General features: G+C 48.8%; 7 protein-coding genes across 7 annotated transcripts; 3 read left to right on the plus strand and 4 right to left on the minus strand.

Moving 5' to 3' along the window:
* Positions 1-664: 664 nt before the first annotated feature.
* FSST1_002017 (uncharacterized protein) lies at positions 665-1,360 on the minus strand (the record flags this gene model as incomplete). The annotated part of the gene is made up of 1 exon (XM_083227967.1): positions 665-1,360. One exon carries the CDS (start codon positions 1,358-1,360, stop codon positions 665-667), a length of 696 nt encoding a protein of 231 aa, XP_083092199.1.
* A 4,879-nt stretch (positions 1,361-6,239) lies between these two features.
* On the plus strand, positions 6,240-7,986 carry FSST1_002018 (RING-5; the record flags this gene model as incomplete). The annotated part of the gene is made up of 3 exons (XM_083227968.1): positions 6,240-6,330; positions 6,404-7,837; positions 7,922-7,986. The coding sequence occupies 3 exons, from the start codon at positions 6,240-6,242 to the stop codon at positions 7,984-7,986; spliced, it is 1,590 nt and encodes a 529-aa protein (XP_083092200.1).
* Positions 7,987-8,997: 1,011 nt separating this feature from the next.
* Positions 8,998-11,351, minus strand: FSST1_002019 (exonuclease 1; the record flags this gene model as incomplete). The annotated part of the gene is made up of 3 exons (XM_083227969.1): positions 8,998-11,077; positions 11,131-11,278; positions 11,339-11,351. The coding sequence occupies 3 exons, from the start codon at positions 11,349-11,351 to the stop codon at positions 8,998-9,000; spliced, it is 2,241 nt and encodes a 746-aa protein (XP_083092201.1).
* A 1,011-nt stretch (positions 11,352-12,362) lies between these two features.
* Positions 12,363-13,072, plus strand: FSST1_002020 (translation machinery-associated protein 16; the record flags this gene model as incomplete). The annotated part of the gene is made up of 4 exons (XM_083227970.1): positions 12,363-12,534; positions 12,590-12,686; positions 12,738-12,871; positions 12,924-13,072. The coding sequence occupies 4 exons, from the start codon at positions 12,363-12,365 to the stop codon at positions 13,070-13,072; spliced, it is 552 nt and encodes a 183-aa protein (XP_083092202.1).
* A 766-nt stretch (positions 13,073-13,838) lies between these two features.
* Positions 13,839-14,766, plus strand: FSST1_002021 (mitochondrial glycoprotein; the record flags this gene model as incomplete). The annotated part of the gene is made up of 2 exons (XM_083227971.1): positions 13,839-14,182; positions 14,241-14,766. The coding sequence occupies 2 exons, from the start codon at positions 13,839-13,841 to the stop codon at positions 14,764-14,766; spliced, it is 870 nt and encodes a 289-aa protein (XP_083092203.1).
* Positions 14,767-15,379: 613 nt separating this feature from the next.
* On the minus strand, positions 15,380-17,115 carry FSST1_002022 (uncharacterized protein; the record flags this gene model as incomplete). Its single annotated transcript, XM_083227972.1, has 4 exons — positions 15,380-15,736; positions 15,784-16,461; positions 16,544-16,790; positions 17,021-17,115. 4 exons carry the CDS (start codon positions 17,113-17,115, stop codon positions 15,380-15,382), a joined length of 1,377 nt encoding a protein of 458 aa, XP_083092204.1.
* A 1,696-nt stretch (positions 17,116-18,811) lies between these two features.
* FSST1_002023 (uncharacterized protein) lies at positions 18,812-19,964 on the minus strand (the record flags this gene model as incomplete). Its single annotated transcript, XM_083223847.1, has 2 exons — positions 18,812-19,825; positions 19,896-19,964. The coding sequence occupies 2 exons, from the start codon at positions 19,962-19,964 to the stop codon at positions 18,812-18,814; spliced, it is 1,083 nt and encodes a 360-aa protein (XP_083092205.1).
* Between the last annotated feature and the right edge of the window lie 990 nt (positions 19,965-20,954).

Below are 20,954 nucleotides of genomic sequence, written 5' to 3' on the forward strand. Positions count from 1 at the left end.
GCACGCGATAAAATTGATGTTAAACAGCTCATGGCTTTGTGAATTCTTGACTAAAAGCGCTACCACGAGGTGATTCTGTGCCCGGTACACGGGTCCACAACGCTCAAAGCGTTCCCTAATTCTCCCTCCCTTTCACACAACCCCTGCTGGGGGTTCTGCATTGTCGAGTAGCTCTGGCTGTCGACTTCCTAGTCGCTGATCTCCATCCCTCTCCGCTCCCAGCCCCTTCCATATGTGTTGGTATCGTGCTTCTTGGTCGATGCTAAGCCCCCAGGGAACAGCAACTCCAAACTGATAATGAAACTGTTAAAACGCCATCAAACTCCTCCAGTTATACCACCCAAGTAGCTCCGTATCCTTTCATTTCCAGTTCAACTCCTTTCAAGGCGTATCAAATAAGTGTCAAAAAGAGAGTGATTGAATGGTAAGGGCGACAGTTCTCGCCGCCAAGTGTCGAAGGCCTGCTCCAAGATTTGCCTTGTGTGTGTGTGTTCCACTCCCTCGTCATTTTTCGGTATATTCTTGATTTCAATGCATGTCTAAACAAAAGAAAAAGTCGTTATGTATTCGAAGGATCGTTAATAGTTGAGGGTCGGTTGAATATGTGATTGATGTAAGTGTTCAGATGATGAGTAGAGGCCAAATTGTTGTTGGCTCAGTAGGTCTATTCAACCTTGCGTCTCTTGCCCTTTGGTGCAGGTGCCATTCTAGGAGTGTATGTGACTGTTCTCGTCACCACCTCTCGGATGTGTCGTACGCTGGTCCGTGAAGACTTCTGCTTCTTTTCTAGTAGACGGGCCTTGAGAGCCGCATCCCAGTCAAAAACTGATGAGTGAACTGGCCTGGCGCTGAACGGTGATCGAACAGTGCTTGCACTCATTGGAGAGTCGATATTCGACACACTGGGACTTGGTGGCACCTTCAGGCTGGGGAAGCAGGCAGCGCCGGTGGGAGGTGCAGACATGGGTGCAGCGCAGGTGAAGGGACTAGGAGGCGCCATAGGGGCCGTTGCTGGAGGAGTGGGCCGGCCTGATACTTTGGAGGTGATACTTGAAGCCGATGACGAAGGGGGAGAGGCTTCACGCTTCAAGGAGGGGCTTGTTTCCTCGCTGGTTGCCGAATCCGGTAGAGAGTCTGGGGTCGTCAAGCCAGAGCTCGTAGCAGGAGAATTGAGAGCCATGGCTTTGGTGAGGAAATCTGTATAGGCCATAGGTGGGCTGATGGGGGTCTTGAGAAAATCCGGGTCAGGTTTGAAGTTGAACGAAACTGCTGAGATAGGAGTTGCCGAAGTAATCTCAGAGGGAAAGGTAGCTGTGACGGGAGTAGTAAGCTTCCCCAGCTTTGGCTTGGTGTGAGGCATGGTGGTGGTTTGAGTTGACCGTAGATATCGAAATTTAGGCTTATTATGGGCGAGCTGAATAAGTATGAGCTTGGTTGAATATGTAGATATGAACCAGCAGCCAATCCCAAGCACTGGGAATTAAGAGTACAGGCAGATGGAAGCAGCGAGCGAACAGACTGACTGACTGGAGAAAAACGAAGGTCAGGGAGTTGGAAAGGGCAGCACCAGATGATTATAAGGAAAGGACTGCGTCAAGTGTTTGGCGCCGAAGGATGAAATTGGAAGAGGTGGGCGCTTGAAGAAAGGAAGGGGTGTGAAGCAGTTGGAACAATGTGGAGCTATGACGGATTGCAAGGGTGAAGGGGTAAACTTGGGAGGTGTGTGTTGAAGGAAACGACCCTAGCTGGATGTGTGGATATACGGGAAACAACTAGACGGGGCCGGGCGGAACAATCACCAAAGCAGCAGCAACTCGAGAAAGAGCAGCACACGACGGACAATAAGAGCAGCGACCTTGACGGGAACACAACATCTACAGGCGCGTACGGAGGTGCAGAACAAGCTGAGAAAGGGCGGCAACTGCAAGAGAAGCGGCGCGAATAAGCCAGGGAGGGGTGCAGAGTTACAATTGTGCTTCACTTTGCTTCACTTTGCTTTGCTCTCTTGGACATTATGAGGCGGGTTGTTCTGTGTATCTGGTCTCTCTCGCCTATATTGTATTGTGCGGTCTGCAAGAGTGGCATGGGAGGATGTGACTGCGTGATCGTCTTAGTGGGCAACGGCGGTTGATGCAGTATGCTTAGCCATGTCACTCTAGGTATCTCTGCCAGTCTCTTTCCTACCTGGAAACTGCCAATCGGCGGGTAGATGGCGCGCTCTGCTGGTGACAGCGACAAGTCAGGTTGGTTTGTGTCAGGCTCTAGGAACTGACTGGACAACGGACATGACCAACTGGTGGTGTCCTGATAGAATGGCTGCGAGCCAACGGCTAGTTGCAAACTGTGATGGAGATCTCGTGAATTCACATCTCTTGTAGTTCAACAACACGGGTATTGAAGCGTTGGTAATGGACTTGTTGGTCGGCAGCTCAACAACTGGGATTCCTGAGTGGTGTTTAGGAGGGAGGCGCTGTAATAAGCTGTACTCTGTTCTGTACATAAGTTGCTTGGACCCAAAAGTTGATTGGGATTGGCTAGTTTTGGCGGTGATAGTCGCGTTAAAAGCAGCGGCAAAGGGCTACGCCTACTCGAGCGTAGAGGCAGGGGAGCGGGAGGCAACTTGATTCGATAGAGCCAGGGTCTGTGAATTTAGTGTCTTGCTTTTTTTATTCTCGGATAGCCCCTAGTCGCCTGTCATCCTGGCCCAGAAATCTCCTGTCAGAGACCTGTTTGGTCGCCGAAGCCGTTGCTGGCGCCGGGGATGGCTTCCACTGGCCCAGATGGATGGTGAGGAATGTGATTCGACCAAGACCAAAAGGTCTGGGGAGGCTTTTGTGCATCCTCGGGCTTTACGCAAACTGATCAGTGGTTTGGCTCACGGCGACTCAAAGTACCGAGCGAATAGGATGTCATCCATGGCCAATTCCACGATTATGACAGCGATGAGGTAGGTTTGAAGCTGACGAGTAACGGTCAATGCTTTGCAGTTTGCTTTTCCAACTCTTGTCAGGATGGTGCTTGTTCTTCTTTTCTTGCCAGTGTGATCAGAATCAATTAGATGGAGATGAGAAGAGGGGTTTTGGAGGGGGAAATGCATCTCATTGTTGAGATGGCAACCCATCATTGGTTCAGGTTGCAACTGCCTCCATCCATCCTTGATCTCGATCAGAATCTGAGTGCTCAAAACTGGAAACTGCGCCTGTCGTTCCTGCCATTGGACAAACCGTCAGGCGAATGATAGACATGGAAGTGGAAGGCCAACTCCAATCAGAGACCACATTTGAAACTGTCAACTGCCATGCTAAAATGCTAAATTGAGATACGAATTGAATAGACCGGCCATAGAGCTTCACAATCCAACAAATCGCCACCAATCAACGGCAACTCGTTGACGGGCTTGCAATACAGCATCGGGGAAGAGATTGGTCCGTTCGAAACCACATACCTGCTCTCGCAGTTTGTGCGCCATGTTTTGCAGCACGACATACGCGCGCAAGATAACTACTATTTGTGGCGGCTCGCCGACGATCTAAAAAGAGATGCAAGCTTTACAGTAATCTTACAGTAATTCCCCAATAGTGCAACGGAATTTAAAGAACAGTAGTCAAAGTCAGTAAGACCTTAGGGCTCAAAATCAGACCAAATTTGCCCGGACTTCCTCAAGAGCCAGCTGTCAATGAAGAAAAATTCACGTGACAGAGTCTCAGAGCGATGTGAAAAGGTGCCCTAAGAAAAGTGTTTCAACGGTAGTTTCAACCGGGAAGATAACTACTATGACTTCCAACCATGCATGGATTAACTTGCAAAACTCGGGCGTTTACGAAAATTCCTATCAAGGTTGGCTTCTATCTCGCGGCCTGTCCTGGCGATACGCGAAACAACGATATGGTATACGGACGGAAGCTCTGCTGCAAGAAGCGCGCGTCAATGCAAGGCATACTTGTTGCAGCTACCATCTCTTTCTTGTTGGAAGGGTTGGCCTACTAACTACCAAACGGCCACTAGGCCACCCAATGTTCAGACAAACATAGTACGGGGAACACGCCATTGGCTCACAAGTCCTCCTGGAATAGGCGCCATCGATATTGGTTGCTAGACTACGGATACTTGCACATGGAAACATTGTGAATCCGCTTTGCGGTCCTTCTAGGGGACATGACTTCCAAGAGTGGGTTGAATACTTGATTCTGGGTGAATCCAGACCTGGTCCACCCAGCGCATCATCAAACATAGAGATCATACAGAGTTGTCCACATATTGTGGGAGCTGGCGACGCATTCGCACCGTTGCTGTTGTTTCCCATGCCGCGCGCTCTCAGTAATTCATACTCAACAAAGGTCTATTGGCGGTGAACATTTTTTGAGAAATGTTGATGTTTTGTTACAGCACCCAAAATAGATTCAAACATGAGACAGGCGTCTATTCCGGCAGATTGGTTGAAGGGTAGAAAATTAAAAGCAGCCGCCTTGGAAATCACATATGTCAAGAGTCAGAGTTCAATTGCTGTTTGCTGCTTTCATCAAGCCTGACCTACATGGAGTTTTGATTATTATCGGAAAGATCAACTTACACTCTGTAATGCACAGTGTGATTGAGAAGACAAGGCAAGGTGTCTACCATAAACCATTGCAACGCTGCTTATGACACAGAGCTCGCTCGTTCCATACTTGCCAAGTATATTGCTTAGTCTGGTAGTTAATCAAAGACCCAAGACCATTTCCATTTCGTCTCGAAAGTGATCGGCAGAGACTGTACATAACGTTATAACGTCCTGGGAGCTTGCGTAGGAATTCTATATCGGTCCAGGGTAGTAATCCGGCCGTATATAACGTGAAAGAATCACCAGCTCGATTCCTGTATAGAATCACAGTCATGATAGGATAAGTCACAGAGATTACTGTGTTTATTTGTACAGATAGTATGATTAATGTTACCAATGCATCATATTAACGATTGCAAGACAACTGTCTTCCTCTCAAATTGAAATTATGGTAACAGTCATGATGCATGGCTTGAGCCACAGCTGTCTCAGATACAACCAGCCCATGACCCTCACGTGTACAGTGCCAGCAACAACTTGAGAGAGCGTATTTGATTAAATAAACTTGTGTCCCTATATGATGATACGGAGATACAAGAGAAAACTTATGAATTCCGGCATTACAGTACTACAGGTTCACTTATCAAAATGATGACCGAGACACAGCGCCACAATGGAACCCAAAGCCACAGAGAGCCGACCCCACCTAGCAACCACTTTCCCCCGTTTGTTTTGCTACTGTCACCGGTTAGTCTAATAACCAGCTCATGTCTCAGCATCTGTCGGCCTAAACCTGCCTAACATAAGCCCTGTCGCAGTTGTCTCTCAGCTGGAGCCTGGGCCTGGTTGTCGCTGCCCACATTAATCATCAATCGCGACTCTGTTGCCTTCTACGGCGTAATCGCGCCTTCTAATTTATCTCCCCCACCGTACCGTCCCGTCTACCCGCGCTACCAAAGGTTGATGCCCGGTCGGACAGTCCGGTTAACTGATGACTGAGGACTGAGGTAACTTTTGATCACATAATAATCTTGAACTTGTTTACACTAAACTTCCTTTCACACTTTTCTTTTCTTTTATTAGAAATCCGAAACAAACTCGCCCCTCTCCCTTTACGCTTTGTCCAGTGCACACTCTGTATTGCATTGTATGCCCATACAGTACCCAACCTCAAGACGCGAGAGTTAACCCAGATCCAACTAACTAGCGTTTTCCTGCCTATCCCCGATTTAACGACCCTGGCTCCGTCATAGGCACCCCTCTTGGCCTCACTTGACTCTGACTCGACCCTCCGTTACAACTCATTGCATACCAGACCCAAAGTACTGCACCAACGCTCTCACAGTACAAGCAGCACTTTCACTGGACCTAGGCTAGCTAGGCTACGTACTGCCTGCACTGCACAAGGCTACATACCTACCACCCGCTGTTGTTAGTCACCCGCCATCAAACCAAACGCCAACGCCACCTTCGATTTCTGCTCCTTATCCTCAGACATACTTCCCATCCTCGTTCTTCCCTTCAATATCTCCCTTCAACCGCCACGATTCCCCCCACCACGAGGAAGCGAAAGGCTGCTGAGGCGACGATTACCTCTGCCAACAGAGACGAAGTACCCAACAAGAGAGTCATCGCCTCAGCTGCCCTCCCAGACAAACACGCGTTACCTCCAACTCCAATAACCACTGTTAGCAACCCCATGGATTCTGACGAAGAATACATGTCGGCTCTCTCGACCGACGACGAGATCATGCAAGACGACAGCGGCGACGAGATTTCAGCAGGAGATGGTACGACTTTTAATACCCCAGACAGCCCCTCATGTCCCATCATGACAGTTACTAACGACATTTGACATCACAGACTTTGACGATGAAGAGTTTGACGAGCCTGATCCCGATTTTGGCCTTGCTAAAGACGTCGAAAAGAGGAAAAGAGCTGCCAATGTGGTGTCATACAAAGTTTATGAACCAAGCGATATCCAGAGCCAACAGGATGACATGATTGGCGAAGTCAACATGATTCTAAACATGCAGAAGGAGGATGCTGCCATTCTGCTCCGCCACTTCCGATGGAACAAAGAACGTTTACTAGAAGATTACATGGACAGACCAGAAAAGGTTATGGAAGCTGCTGGATTGAGCAGCACCACGTCCAGCTCACCAAAGCTGGAAGCCATCCCTGGTTTCGCATGTGACATATGCTGTGAGGATGATAAGGGCCTCGAGTCATTTGCCATGAAATGCGGCCATCGTTACTGCGTGGACTGCTATCGCCACTACTTAACACAGAAGATCCGCGAGGAAGGCGAGGCTGCTAGGATCCAGTGTCCCTCTGACGGATGTGGTCGCATTCTCGACTCGGCCTCGCTCGATGTTCTCGTTACTCCAGTGCTGGCGGGCCGATACCAAGAGCTTCTTAACAGAACATATGTCGAAGACAAGGACAGCTTTAAGTGGTGTCCTGCCCCAGACTGCCCTAATGCTCTAGAATGCGGCGTAAAGAAGAAGGATTTGGGTAAGATCGTCCCCACCGTCGAATGTCGATGCGGTTACAGATTCTGCTTTGGTTGCCCGAACCCAGATCACCAACCGGCCCCTTGTGATTTGGTCAAGAAATGGTTGAAAAAGTGTGCCGACGACTCAGAAACTGCCAATTGGATCTCGGCCAACACCAAGGAATGCCCAAAGTGTAACTCGACTATTGAGAAAAACGGAGGCTGCAACCATATGACATGCCGAAAGTGCAAGTACGAATTCTGTTGGATGTGCATGGGCCTCTGGTCTGAGCATGGAACTAGTTGGTACAATTGTAACAGATACGAGGAGAAGAGCGGCTCCGAGGCTCGTGATGCCCAGGCAAAATCTCGAACGTCCCTTGAGCGCTATCTACACTATTACAATCGCTACGCCAACCACGAACAATCGGCCAAACTCGACAGGGATATCGCCCAGAAAACCGAAAAGAAGATGGTCCAGCTTCAGAGTGCTTCAGGCATGTCCTGGATTGAAGTCCAGTACCTTAACTCGGCGTCCCAGGCTCTTCAAACCTGCCGGCAAACCCTTAAGTGGACATACGCCTTTGCATTCTATCTTGCCAGAAACAATCTGACAGAGATTTTCGAGGATAACCAAAAGGACCTGGAGATGGCTGTGGAGAACTTGTCTGAAATGTTTGAGAAACCCATTACAGAATTGTCCGACCCCAAACTCAAAGTTGATATCATGGATAAAACGTCATACTGCAACAAGCGTCGTGTTATCCTTCTTGAGGATACGGCTGAGAACCTGGCAAATGGTACTGTACCCCCCGAATCCCTCTATACACATTTGTCCTTTCATTACTTTTCTACATTTTGCTAACTTTCGTATGTGCGTTTAGGTGAATGGAACTTCAATGCAGACCTTTTGGCCGCCACTACCTCTGCGCCTGCTCATCGCCGCTGAAGTGTGGATGCAAGATTACACGATTTTCATCAGAATTTTACATTCTTGTTAAGCAAGGACAGTATTGATAGTCGTGCTAAATGTAGGGAAGCTATGGGCTGAGCTACTAGTCGTTGCTATGTCGCCAATGTGTGGCCAAGATGACTGGCCTACCAACCAGATACTCGTGTTTTACGCAAGTAAGCGCTCGGGTACCCCTGATGTGCAGCATCCGGCTAGGACATTCGGATTTGATTTCTATCTAGTCCTGCTATGTGACTTCCTACGCATTGGCCCTATTGCCACGATTCTGCACTACTTGTCTCGACTCACTGTTCCATACATTTATTTCCCTTATCGCCAGTCCTCATCTTCTGTTGCTTCAGAAGATAGGACAAGCATGAAATCTTGGCGTTGGACTGTTGTTGGAGGTATTGGCGCGGAGCAGAGGGTTGGTTTCTTGATTGAGCTGCTGGAGCTAAGAAGAACTCGGTTTATAGACTTGTTATGGCATGTTATTATTTCCAGCGGTTCAGGATATGGATTATGATATTCAATAAGCGGGTACGTAAATGAGAACCGCAATCACATAAATCTTCTTCTTTTAAATGTAACGAGTGACTACAGTGTTGCACATTGCTACACATGAAATCTAGGAGAGGAAACGCTGAACAATGCGTGTTTACGACTATACGAATATCAGTCAAGTTCACCAGCTATGGCGCCACTGTACTTGAGTCCAAGTTGGGTATTATTCTAACTAGAAGCTCGGGGGCAAGATAATATTGCCAATGCCTATCTGATATTCTACCTAATCCCTTTTAGGGTTTCTTCCATAGTTCAATACACACTAGTTCCACAAGACGCCAGTTCCATCCATATTCTGGTTTCTTCGTACAGCTCGGCAAATCGTGCCACAGCCACATGATAAAAAAGGGGTTAAAAGCAAAAAAGGAAGGGTAACGCCCAGTCAATGCTATCATTAGGACAGTTGTCGATGCAACGCTAAAGGATTGAAGCAAAACCTAGGTTCTATGCGAACGCAAAGCGTGAAAGGTTAAGCTTTTTAGGCGGAAGGTCGATTTCGTCGTCCTCATCTTCCTCGTCACTATCAGGGATGATTTGGTCTTCACTCCCACATGTGTTGAGGTCTGCAACCTCGTCCAGATTGACCTTTGGCAAGGGCACAAAAGCCGGATTGACAGGCACACCCGAGAGGAATTGCCTATCAAGGCTGTTGCGTGGTTTAGGCAGCTTTGGTGACATTGGTGCGTTCATAGCACGAGCACCCAGGCGTTGTAAGGGCGTCATGCGCGAAGCAGCTGTCGACGGTGCCGTGGAGGGAGTGGAAGCTACACTAAACACGGAAGAGCGTTGCGATGTAGTCGAAGCAGGTGTTTCTGTCGGCTTGGAATAAGAAAACTTGCGAATATCTGGCCGAGCAGGGGTGGACGAGGTTCGTGGCAGAGACACGGCAGACGAAGGTGGAGGCATAGAGTCGTCGAATGATGATAAGGGGGTCTCGTTGTCCTTCACAATTGAGAGCTGGCTCTCACTTTCGACAGTTGTTGAAGTCTCTTGGCTGTCCTTTTCCACAAATACTGAAATACCCTGCTTGGCCTTATCAGAGGGCTTCCAACCGTCAAAGTCAGGTAGTGCCATAAGCGCCTCATCAAGCGAATCGTCGGACAGGAGGTAAGCATCACTCTTCGTCCGCCTTGGACTCCTCCGTGGCTTGGACACTGGGAAGAACTTGCTCTTCTGTGGCGGCAAAGCTTCATCGAGTCCTGCCTCATTATCCTCACATAAGCGTGCCTTCTTGGGCGGCCGATTGGCAGGATCACTTGATGGGACAGCGGAGAAGTTAGACTTGATGGCCACAGAAGACATGCGCCTTGTAGTAGTGGCAGTCTCAGTGAAACTGTTGAGCAGGTTGGAGATGGGCTCGGTACGACGCCGGTGAAGTCTTGGGGATGTACGTGTAGGGTTGGCCTCTGATCTTCGCGAGTTGTTTGGTGCGGGCCGAGTTGTTTCGGCCAAGTATGGTCTGGGAAGCGGAAAAACACGAGGTACCAAGCCCCCTCCAGTGATTTGCAAAACCCTCTGAGGGTCGACTTCGAAGCAATTGGGGTCCATCTCGCCCATGGGTATGCGACTGTGCCCCCTGAAGTAAGAACTGATGGGTTTCATAGCAGGTGGGGGTTGGTCCACGGCACCAGTCGCCAATTGCGAATGCCTTCTCTTTGAGGGTGTCGTTGTTGTGGCGCTAATGATCATCTTCTTCGTGATAGGGTTCATATCGCCTCTGGCGATGGCGCGAGCCGTCTCAGGCTCTACAAATGCACCGATAAAGGGCATCTCCTCCGCAGTCCGTGTTCCGTCCAGGTCTGTCAGGTGAACTAACAGGCGTTTGGTAGGACAAAACACCCACTGATGCAGGAATGTCAATTCGGCCTGGTAGAATTGGGTCAGGTAATTTTCCGACACCCGCTTGCCTTGCAACTGGACCATGCGCACTATCCGCTCCGGGACTTTAGTTTTGCGAAGCATACGATATGCCGTCTTCAACCCAACGCCTGGTAGTCCATCAAGATAATCGCATCCACTGAAAATAGCCATTCGTCGGAACTCTGTATCAGACCAGCCAGTTAACGAGACTTCCCGACAGGCGCAAAAGTCCTTGCGGTTGATCTCAAAGCAGTTGCCATACTGGTCCAGCTTGGTCAGAAGCTTCTTGGCTCCAAAAACGAGGAGGTCCGAGTCGTCGGAGATGATGCCGTTGACAAGACCCTGCCGTTCGAGGTACACAAGCTGTGCATCGGCTTCGTAAGGGGCGACAACGTAAGGAATATCGAGCTTCTTGAGCAGTTGGATGAGAGCCGATGCCATTTCGGGGGTGATGTCGATACACTTTTGAAACTCTTGCGTAGCCTGCGCAGGCTTTCCAGCTCGCAATAGTTCCATTGCCGCCTTCTTCTTCTCATCTCTTTTCTTTGCTCGGGAATCTTCGGTGGCAGCTTTACTAGGAAGAAAGTCACCATCGAATACCATATATGGTGTAATACCAAAATGACGAAGCATGCGAACACGAGTCATGGCAGCATTCAGATACCTGTTTATGTGTTAGTAACAATTTGTTAGTATACAGAGAATGTGTAAACTTACTTCTGGGTTGGCTTGTCTTGACCAAGCTCCAGGGCACAGCAGTAGGCGGCACGATGGAGCCAGCCATACGCGTCGACACCGAACGTCTGGCCATGATACTTTTTAAGCTCAGTCGGCTTTTGGATTGACTTGAGAAGGGGGAGAAGCCCTTGTCAAAAGGTTAGTATCACATAGAGGGAGAGGGCTCAAGTTGTATAACAAGTCATACCAGATACACCCATATTGAACGATAAGCCGCGTCAAAGATGGTGGCGACAAAAGACGTTTGAGCTTTACACTCGCTGCCCCAGAAGGGACTTGGGCAGCTTCAAGCCAACAGAAATTTTAATTGCATATGTCAACAATCGAACATGGGGATTGGTTGTGATAAGATCTGTTGTGTTGTAGTGTACAGACGCGTCGAAAGATTGATATGCACGCGATGCAGGATCGTGCAGCAGGGTTTGAATAGCGATGGCGATACTGTTTAAGCTGACAGACCAGGGTAGAAAATACACAGAAAGAAGCTGACCAAACAGTTCGGGGAGCAAATATACAATCGACAATCTTGTCGGAAGGCACGAGGTGAGGTCCAAGGCCAAAATTGAGGTTTGAAATCGAAACGTCCTAAAGCGGGAGAGATACTTTGGCTAGAGTAGATGATAGTCAACACCGAGGTCGAGGTAGGTACGTAGGAGGCGAGGTACCTAATTTAGAGTACCTTCCCCTCCAATCCACTCGCTAGAACGCGACCCCTTGGAAATTACAGGTTTAATGGATGGCAGCCAGCGCGTTGATAGGCGGGCGCGATACTGCATTCCATGAACCACTGTAAACCCCTGGAAAGTTAGTTCCCGCCGCTCCCCTAGCAACTTGAGATCCACAAAGATTTTATCTTGATAATAGCACTAGATTAAATTCCATGGAACTTGTACATGTAGGTAGCTGAGAGTATATTGTACAGGAGATAGAAATTGATATGCTTTATCCTAGTATTATTCTGACACAAAAATATGCTTATACATATGAAGAACTCTTGTTACAAAGAACATATCATGGTATAATGTCCGCTCTGTCATTTCAGGGTCCTTCTTTAACCGACATATATCCGCTACCTTATTGGCTGAGCACCAAGGCTTCCAGACCAGAAGAAAAAATCCTTGCTAGTCACAGCAACGACAGTTCAAAAGGAAAAAAAAAAGCCTGCAGCTCTTCATCTTTGTCGCTGAGAAAGAAATTCATAAATATTCAACATGCCTACCACGCTTGACAAGACGCGCAAGCAGATCTCAAAAAAGAGAAATGGCGTCATTAACGCCCTTCATGAAAAGTCCAGAGACTCCATGCGTCTTCACAAGGCCGGTGTAAGAGATCAGCGTATCGAGAGGCTGGCCGCTGCAAGAAACAAGAAGGAACAACCACTCGGTAAGCTTTGCTTGACGAACCCATTTGGTTTATGCAGTATCTAACATGATGCCAGTTGATCGTGTATCTTTCTTTCAGCAAGGCCTGCGTACCAAAGACAGAGAAAGCAATGGCGCCCCAGAGCTTGAAGAAATTCAACGCATGATTCACAAGTGAGCATAGCAATGACCTTTCAAATACATAAACACTGACCGAGGTGACAGTTTTGTTCACCAATACGATGAAGAGTACGATGCAGTCAAGAAGACCCGCCGCCCCGGTCGACCTGCGAGTGTCAAGGAGGACCTCCTCAAAGCTAAGATCAACCTCCTCGAGGAGGAGTACAAGGGTGGATTCAGTAAGTTAATGTGATCTCGCGATACATGTCAAGTTACTGACATTATTACTAGTCATGCCTGATCTCTTGGACAGTCACAATGTCAATGTTCTCCTTCTTTGGGAGGGCTCTTGGTCGTATCTCACTCAACTGAAATGGATCAAGGTCAACAGTGAAGGACAGGTTCGGTCTACAGCCTTCCCGTTAGGTGGCACAAACTGAGCACTCTGCACTGAAAAGAAATGACTGGGTAAAAGAGAACTAGCACCATTTGGTAAGCTCACTTAGGCTCCAACAAACTCGACCACCTACATACTACCTCGAGAACACTTGAACACCAAGGGTCGAGAGTGGTAGTACCTCTGGCTATCCATTTCAGGTATCCAGATCAAGGTTTCCAGGGACTACCAACCACATGACGGGTTTTAAAAATGGCTGCTGTGAGTCATAAAAAACCAAACTTGCCATGACACGTACTCAGTTATACTGAGTGGAAGAAGTGTTATTGAATGGCCAATTTTGGGGAGCTAAGAAGGGCAAATATGTAACACTTTATTAGAGCTGTCCTGGCCACTGAGCGGTTGGAATCATACGTTACTTGGATCCGTCTAATAGTTTACAAAGAGCTCTGGCTCAACACCCACCTATATACCACATAATGAGATACGAATTCGAAACACTTGAATGCTCATCTCGCTCTAAAAAGCACTTCCCAACGAACTTTTCTTCATAAGTGAACCCTTGAAGCATTCCTCTTCGCCACGTGATAGCGATGCCCCGCTTTGGCCGGAAAGATCGTCCAGTCTGGGTTCAGTAAATTGCTAGCTAAGCCCGCCGGGAACTTGTCGTCTCCAAAAATTTCAAGACGAAGCTTTACTTTGGAAGCTTCTATCACTGTCTGTGTACCAACATCACTTGATTCCAATTACCACAACAATACCTTGTTTCTTTTACTCTTTCATATACAAACTATAATTTAATCATCACAATGTTCTCTGCCCGTAACATTGCCCGATCGGCGCCCCGCGTCGTCTCCCGCCTCTCTGGCGCCGCTCTGCGACAGACTGCCCGCCCCAGCGCCTTCATCAAGGCTTCTTCGGTCCTGCGACCTGCTCAGGTCGCTTTCTCTACCACTGTTTTCCGAAAGGCCGCCGAGAACGATGGCGAGCTTCTGGCCAAGCTCGAGAGCGAGATCAAGATCGAGGATGATATGAAGGCTGATGAGCAGGACCCTGCCAGCATCAAGGACTTCCTTAACAACAGTGCCTTTGAGCTTATCGACACTCCCGGCCAGGAGGTTGTCAAGCTGGTCCGCAACTTCGGCGAGGAGAAGTCAGTTTCTGCAATCACAATTGGCCTTTGTGGGGACCGTGACTAACACCAATTCTAGGATCACCATCAGCTTCTCTATTGCCGATATCACCAGCTACGACCCTTATGCCGAGGAGAATGGTCTCGAAGAGGAAGGTTTTGAGGATGAGGGTGCCCAGGGTAGCCAGCGCAACGCCCGCGCCAACGAGGAGCTCGAGGAGGAGCTCGAGGAGGATGCTGAGGAGAACGCCGCTCCTATCAACCTGTCCATCGTCGTTGAGAAGCCCGGCAAGGCGCCCGGCGCTCTCAACATTGATGCCACTGCTCAGGACGGCCACATTGTCGTCGAGAACCTCTTCTACTACGATGACGCCAAGGTCGCCAAGGTCGAGTCCCCCGAGGCCGCTCAGAAGCGTGCCGACGTCTACCCCGGACCTCCCTTCGGTAGCCTCGATGATGACCTCCAGGTCCTCATGGAGCGCTTCCTCGAGGAGCGTGGCATCACCCAGGCTCTTGCCATCTTTGTCCCTGACTACGTCGACGTCAAGGAGCAGCGTGAGTACACTCGATGGTTGAACAACGTCAAGGCTTTCATCGACGTTTAAATGTTCGATTGGGCTGGAATAATGAAAAGTTTTTCACAAGAGGGAAGAGCAGAGGAGTCTTCGGTTCAGAAATGACGTGTAAAAAATAGGAATTGCCACTCTTGTTGTACGATAGTATAGGATCCATCGAGATCAATTGCATGTTAAGATATGTGTAACGATATCATGTTGACTCTACTTGATGTGTCTTTCTACCAGTGTGACGATGTGAATATCGGAGCCCAGTTTACAGCACTTTGATGTGAATTGGTAGCGTGGCTGATGAATGTGAATTGTGACGAGAATCTTGCCATCTAGTTCAGCAACAATCCCAAGCCTCAAAAACTCCCACAACTCCAAGTAACGAGTGCGCAAGCCCGCCATGCATCCACTATCGGGGTCTTTCAACCTCTGGTACAAAGACCGTCCCCGTGTAACTCTCTGGCGCAATAAAACTCTATCCCAGTAGTGTCATTCTGACACGGAGAAAGTCCAAAAGAAACCAACTTCGTATAAAAATTCCAACGATTGAACCTTTCGAATTCTCTTTCGATCATCCATGTTTGCAGATCAAGACCGCCTCTAAACCACGATACAATTCAAACCTTGACAAATACCCGAGGCAGAGGCTGTTTTACAGAACACCCTCGAGCGACCACTCACCCTTCTGGGCTCTGTCGAGCACCTCCTGACCCTTATCGGTCAGGTCGGGCTTGCCGTTGTTACCCGTAACATGCTTGAAGAACACAGGTTGCCATGTCTCCTTGTTGGCCTCACGTTGACGGGCCTTCTCGCGTTGAGCTTCTTCCAGCTCGACCTTCACCTGCGTAGCCTTGCTAAATTGCTTGGCGTGTATGGCATCTGTGACACCACCCCACAGGGTCAAGGACTCGTTGGGCAGCTGCTTCTCTTTAGGAGGAACGATCTTTGGTGCAACATTAAGGGGTGCAATATCAATGATGACAAACTGCTCCTCGACGGGGACGGATTTCTGCTATCTGTCAGTTTTGTTGAATACCCAGAGGTACCTTCACTTACAACAGGTCTGGGGCCGAGAGTGAAAACAACCCTTTCCTTCCATGGCCCACTCAGGCGAGCGAGAACGTCCTCGTCGGGAACGTCCTGTACTCGCGACTTGTCATCGTTCTCGGGGTCATACTTGAAGATGACACCATCGATCTTGTTGGTTGTGCGTCCCAGCCAACCTTCCTCCACATAGTGCAGAATAGCCTTGATCTTGGTCTTGGGACAAGTGATGTAAGCGAACTCGCTGACTGAGACGCTCAAAGCCCCACGGAGTAGGCCACCCAAATGCGCCGCAGGGTGAGTAAGCTGGTAGGTCTCACCATCGCGCTTGTCGAGGGTGATAAAGATACCCATGTTGTGTTCACCAGGGAGAACCTTGACAGAGGTGCCTGTGAACTTGGCGGTGATCTGATCGAAGCCTCGGGCAGTGATGCCCTTCTCGGGGCAGGTGACGTTGAAAGCGCTCACAGGAGGGTGATGTGATGTCTGTTCGGTGAGATACGAAACACGGACGAGCTTGTCGTCCGTTATAGTGCCATGTTGAGGCACAGAAAGCGAGAGGTTTGAATTGTTCTTGCTGCTCTTAGCGGATGCCTTCAGGGCTGAAAGTCCGCCCTTGGTGCTGCCTTTCTCTTGTTTGAGGTTGGATGTGTCGATCTTCGGGGCGTTGTCTTCTGTTTCCCAATTGCACTGTACCCTAGTCAGCATCTAGGCCATTACAACTGTCGTATGTTCCCTCGTTCATGAATGAGAGCTTGGCAAAATTACACACCCTAAAGAATTCACCAAGGCATGAGTTGTAAGGCTTGCATGGCCTTCCCTTGGCGTACTTCAGGTCCTTGGTCAACCAGAAACGCACCACCTCGAGCATGCGATCAAGAGGTTCGTCGGAGGTGCCCATGGCAACGAAGGCATTGGGAGCATCGATATAGGTCCAGTATTCCAGATTCGGGGTGGGCTCGAGCAACTGCGACGGCAGTGAGAATCTGACTGCTGCAAGGTCCGAAACGCCCATGAACCTATGATTTTAATGAGCGGTCAGCATTGGAATCCATGCACAATTTCTCCCATCATCAATATCGCAAGACCGACAGTTGATCTGGCGTTGCTTCCATCGCTTACTCCGTTGTGTACGGAGCGGAGTCGGCATCCGATCTCGCTCGCTAGGGCGGTCCCTGTTTCCCCAACAAAGCGGTGGAAGCCATCGCAGAACGGCACTGTCGTTGACAAAAGGTGGTGAGTCTCTTACTTCTTCAAGATACCCAGAAATGTTCGCAATTTGGAGGTATCGCTCTGCTGCTCGTCAGGCGCATCGACCGTGGGTGGCGGTGCCGATGACGACATGGTTGTTGATAAGCTTGACTTGGAGAAAGAAGATGCTGAGTGCGGTAGTAGATAATGTTATGGATATTGCTTCGGTCTTGAAGCTCGACGACACGTAATAGGTGTTTGGTGCGACCGGAGTTGTAAAAACCGATAAACAAAGGAAAATAGAGGGAGGAAATAGTCCTTAAGGATGCAGGTAAGTTTCGCGAGTGGGATGGAGGGAGGAGAAAAAATAAAGTGAGCCTTTGGGTTGTCGACTGAGTCGCAAAAAGTCAAGAAAGGAAGCGGGCGGTAGTGGTGGTGACGTTTGTTTGGCGGGGTGGGTATCTGGGTTCTGGGCTCTGGATAAAATGTTAGGAACTGTTAGGTAAGGTTGGATGACTCGAGGTACCTGGCTCGACAGCTTATCCATGCGCATACAACAAGTACCGTGCGTCCTGCCGTGCTCAGGTGCATGGTAGACTTGGTAGGTCTCAGTCCAGACGACTAACTAGAGCCCAGAGTTCCATCCATTGGAACGTGCGTCGACAACTCCGGATTGGTGGGGTGTTAAAGGCATAGTAGCGGTATTGTTAACATCCAATTACAGTTCCTAGAAGAGACTACATATCTGGAGTGTGTAATCAATTGACTGCATGCCTATCATGTACCTGAATACTATTACCCCAATCTACTATAAATTACTGTATGGTCTTTGCTTAGATTTGTGCTACTTCAAGTGTAAAGCTACATCATATGATCGGCGCATGGATGCTGCTCAACCACCACTTGAAGTGATCCGTCGCACCCTTTCATCGCGCCTGGATAGGCTGCTTCATCTCGTCAGTAGCTCCAGACCTGATTAAACCAATCATCAGCGCACATGGTCATTCCAAGTCGTCCGTTGGACCACCCATGATCTAGTTTGCATTGGAGCAGACACTGAGTTTGTTTCCACGATGCAACTGCAAACTCAAACACTCGCCAAACAACGTAAGCACGAGGGGTTGTTGAGCTGAATCAATGGTGTCAGCTTACCCTGCGAAAGAGGATGCCGTGATTCTTGTGACTTAAGCTCCCAAGGTGAAGTAAAATCACATGGATGCAAGTGATGGTGCCAAGTTGAACTACGACAACAATATGTACGAGAAACGAACACTGCCACCCAACTCAAAAGATCACAGTAATTATATCCGAGTTTTTTATTAGATTTTAAAATAGTCCAGAGACTTTTTAGTCTCATTCTTGCCTTCTTTTGTGCGCAAGAATTGTGCCTGCCTAGGATATCTCAATTGCAAGTCATAATCTCAACCATCCAAAGAGGAGAAACCAACCAACTGATTGGAAACACAGAATAAACAACTTCATCAACACCGTGGAAAAAATATAGGGTGTTTCGGTTCTCTCTGCCATGTCGTGAATATTATCATCCTGCCGCTCTTGCACATATCAAAGATGTGCCCTCAATAAATACAGTTGTATGCCCCAAGCTCCTGGCGGAAGCCTTTTCGTGATTCTAATAAATGCAGATAAAATGCCTCCAAATCCTGTTTTTTTCTTGGATATGTCCAAGTATGTCAAATCGCCCAAACGCCTTGGACATTAAATCGCCTTGCTCTTAACGAATTGAGCGGGAAGCAGTGTCGTTGTGATAATTGAACGACTGCTAATAGGTCGCAGAAAAAAGTATCATGAAATCATTAAGAAAAAGCTGTGCAACAGTCCAACCAGCGTCTTATTGCTGTTGCTCAGTGGCCCATGAGTCGTTGATATAGGTGTCCCAGTCGTCGGTGCAGTTCTTGGTTGGCGTCGCGTAGTCTCCGCTGCCCCAGTTCAATGCATCAAGGACATCGGGGTAGTTCTCGCCACCAGCACCAAGCTCGGTCTCCTCTTCTTTGAAGTACTTGGTATCGTCGCCGTAGTGGAATGACGGTTGAGCGCCCCAGTTCTGGTGCTCGCCGTACAGCGCAGGGCTGAAATCGTTCATGCCAACACCGTCCAAGAGCATCCTGGCCTCAGCAGGTAGCTCTGTGGTAAATGCAGAACCCTCATGGCCGAAATCCATCACAGGTTGCTGTTGAGCATTTGCAAAGGTAGAGGCGCAGCGAGATTGAGGCGTCTCGGAGTGAGTGCCTGAACCAGGAGTAAGGGCTGGTGGCGATAGAGCATCGTTTCTTGACTCGGTGGGAGACAGACCCGACATTGAGTGACTGCGCTCGTCGTGTCTGATTGGTTGTTGCTGTGCGTAGTTTACGGCCTGAAAGTTTGGATCAAAATGTTGCTCCATCGGGCTCGACACACTATTAGTCTGCAACTGCGGTACCGAGTAGCCTGGTGTTGACCAACGGTGTGACATCGACTGGGCTTGACGCTGGGCTTGCGGGAAGAACTGGGCAAAGGTCTGGTTAATCTCGTTGTTACGCCAGTCAGCCTCAGTAGCAGAGAGAAGCTGTGACATGGCTACGCGATTGGTAAGGTAAGCGTCCACTCTCGCATTGAGCTCAGCGTTGGAAGTCTGCATGTTGGATTTGAGAAGCCGGTAGGATCGGGGGAAATCATCGTCTTCTTCCTCGTACATCTCTTCCTTCATAACGATCTCCTCTGTTATACGGAAAGCCTTGCCCGTTCGCTTCTTATGAATTTCGCTGGCCATCTTGGCGGACTGAACACGGGCTTCAATGCTTCGGTCCGCTCTTCTCGAGGCAGCGATATATGCTCGCTCTTGATTCTCTTCATGGGATCGCTCAGTCTGGAGAGAGAGAGTTAGCTGGTTTATTCAAGCACAAATATATATGCATAGAGGGGATAAGTGCCTTTACCTTTCGCGCGGGCGCAGGCTTGGTGCTGGGGCCACCCATGTTGGCAATGTCAAGAGATCTCTTAGGCATTTTAGGTTATGTGATTGGTAAAAACGTGGTAAACAAGCCGGTAAAAGTCAATGTATATAGATGGCAAATTTGACGAAGAGTTATTTGTAAACGTGTTGTTGGTTTGATTCGAGCAATGGTGTTTAGTTTATTTGACTGGATAGGTTGTACAAAGCGATAAAATGATGCTTGTCGTTAATTCGTTTGTAATATTTGAGGGATGAAGTGATCGACCAAGCATGTAGAGACGCAGAATATGGCTGGCGGGAGTGTGGAAGAGAGAAGAAATACTGGTTGTTTATACGACGCAAGACGGTAGGTTGCTCCCCCGAAGATAGGTACTTATGATATGGAAGAGGGGAAAAGGTTTGTGGTGGCACCAAAGTAAGATAGCACCAGAGCAGGTATCGCCGAAGAGAGGGCTGGGATATGGTTTGTATTATATATGGACAGGGCCAAAAAGCAAAGCCTAGGAAGCGACATTCTTCGGCAGGTCACCGACACGGGAAAGGCATGTAGCTCGATCCAAAGTCGATCAAAGTCGTTGGATCGAGCACAGTTATGACGATCGATCTCGATCAAGAGCTCACTGTTAGCGCTAGGCTCAAGGTACAAGTACCGCCCCGTATCGACGGGAACCTAGCCTAATACCTAGCAGAGGGACCCGAAGAGGGAGGGCCCATCGAGTTCAGGTAGGCAGGTTCCGCATTTCAGGATGAGCAGGGAGTAAGAGTTTAGGAGTCTTGTCACCTGCCTAGTCTATGTGCTACAACACTGTTTACTGTCTATTGCCGACTGCCTACTGGATACCGGCCCGTCTCCGAGCTTCTTCTTTCTTGTGGCTGCACAACTTCTTGTCAAGACTGATAGGTACCTAACTACCAGGAATTGGATTTGTGATCCATGTGGATAGACCTTCCCCGCTCCTCGAACGCGGCCAACCACAGTGACCGGAGTTAGGGGAATGCACAGCAACGTCTCTAGTTGAAGGCATACCACCTCAGGTTTTTA

This window comes from Fusarium sambucinum, chromosome IV, assembly GCF_050947815.1.
Source record: "Fusarium sambucinum isolate potato_lamoka chromosome IV, whole genome shotgun sequence".
Lineage (NCBI taxonomy): Eukaryota > Fungi > Ascomycota > Sordariomycetes > Hypocreales > Nectriaceae > Fusarium > Fusarium sambucinum.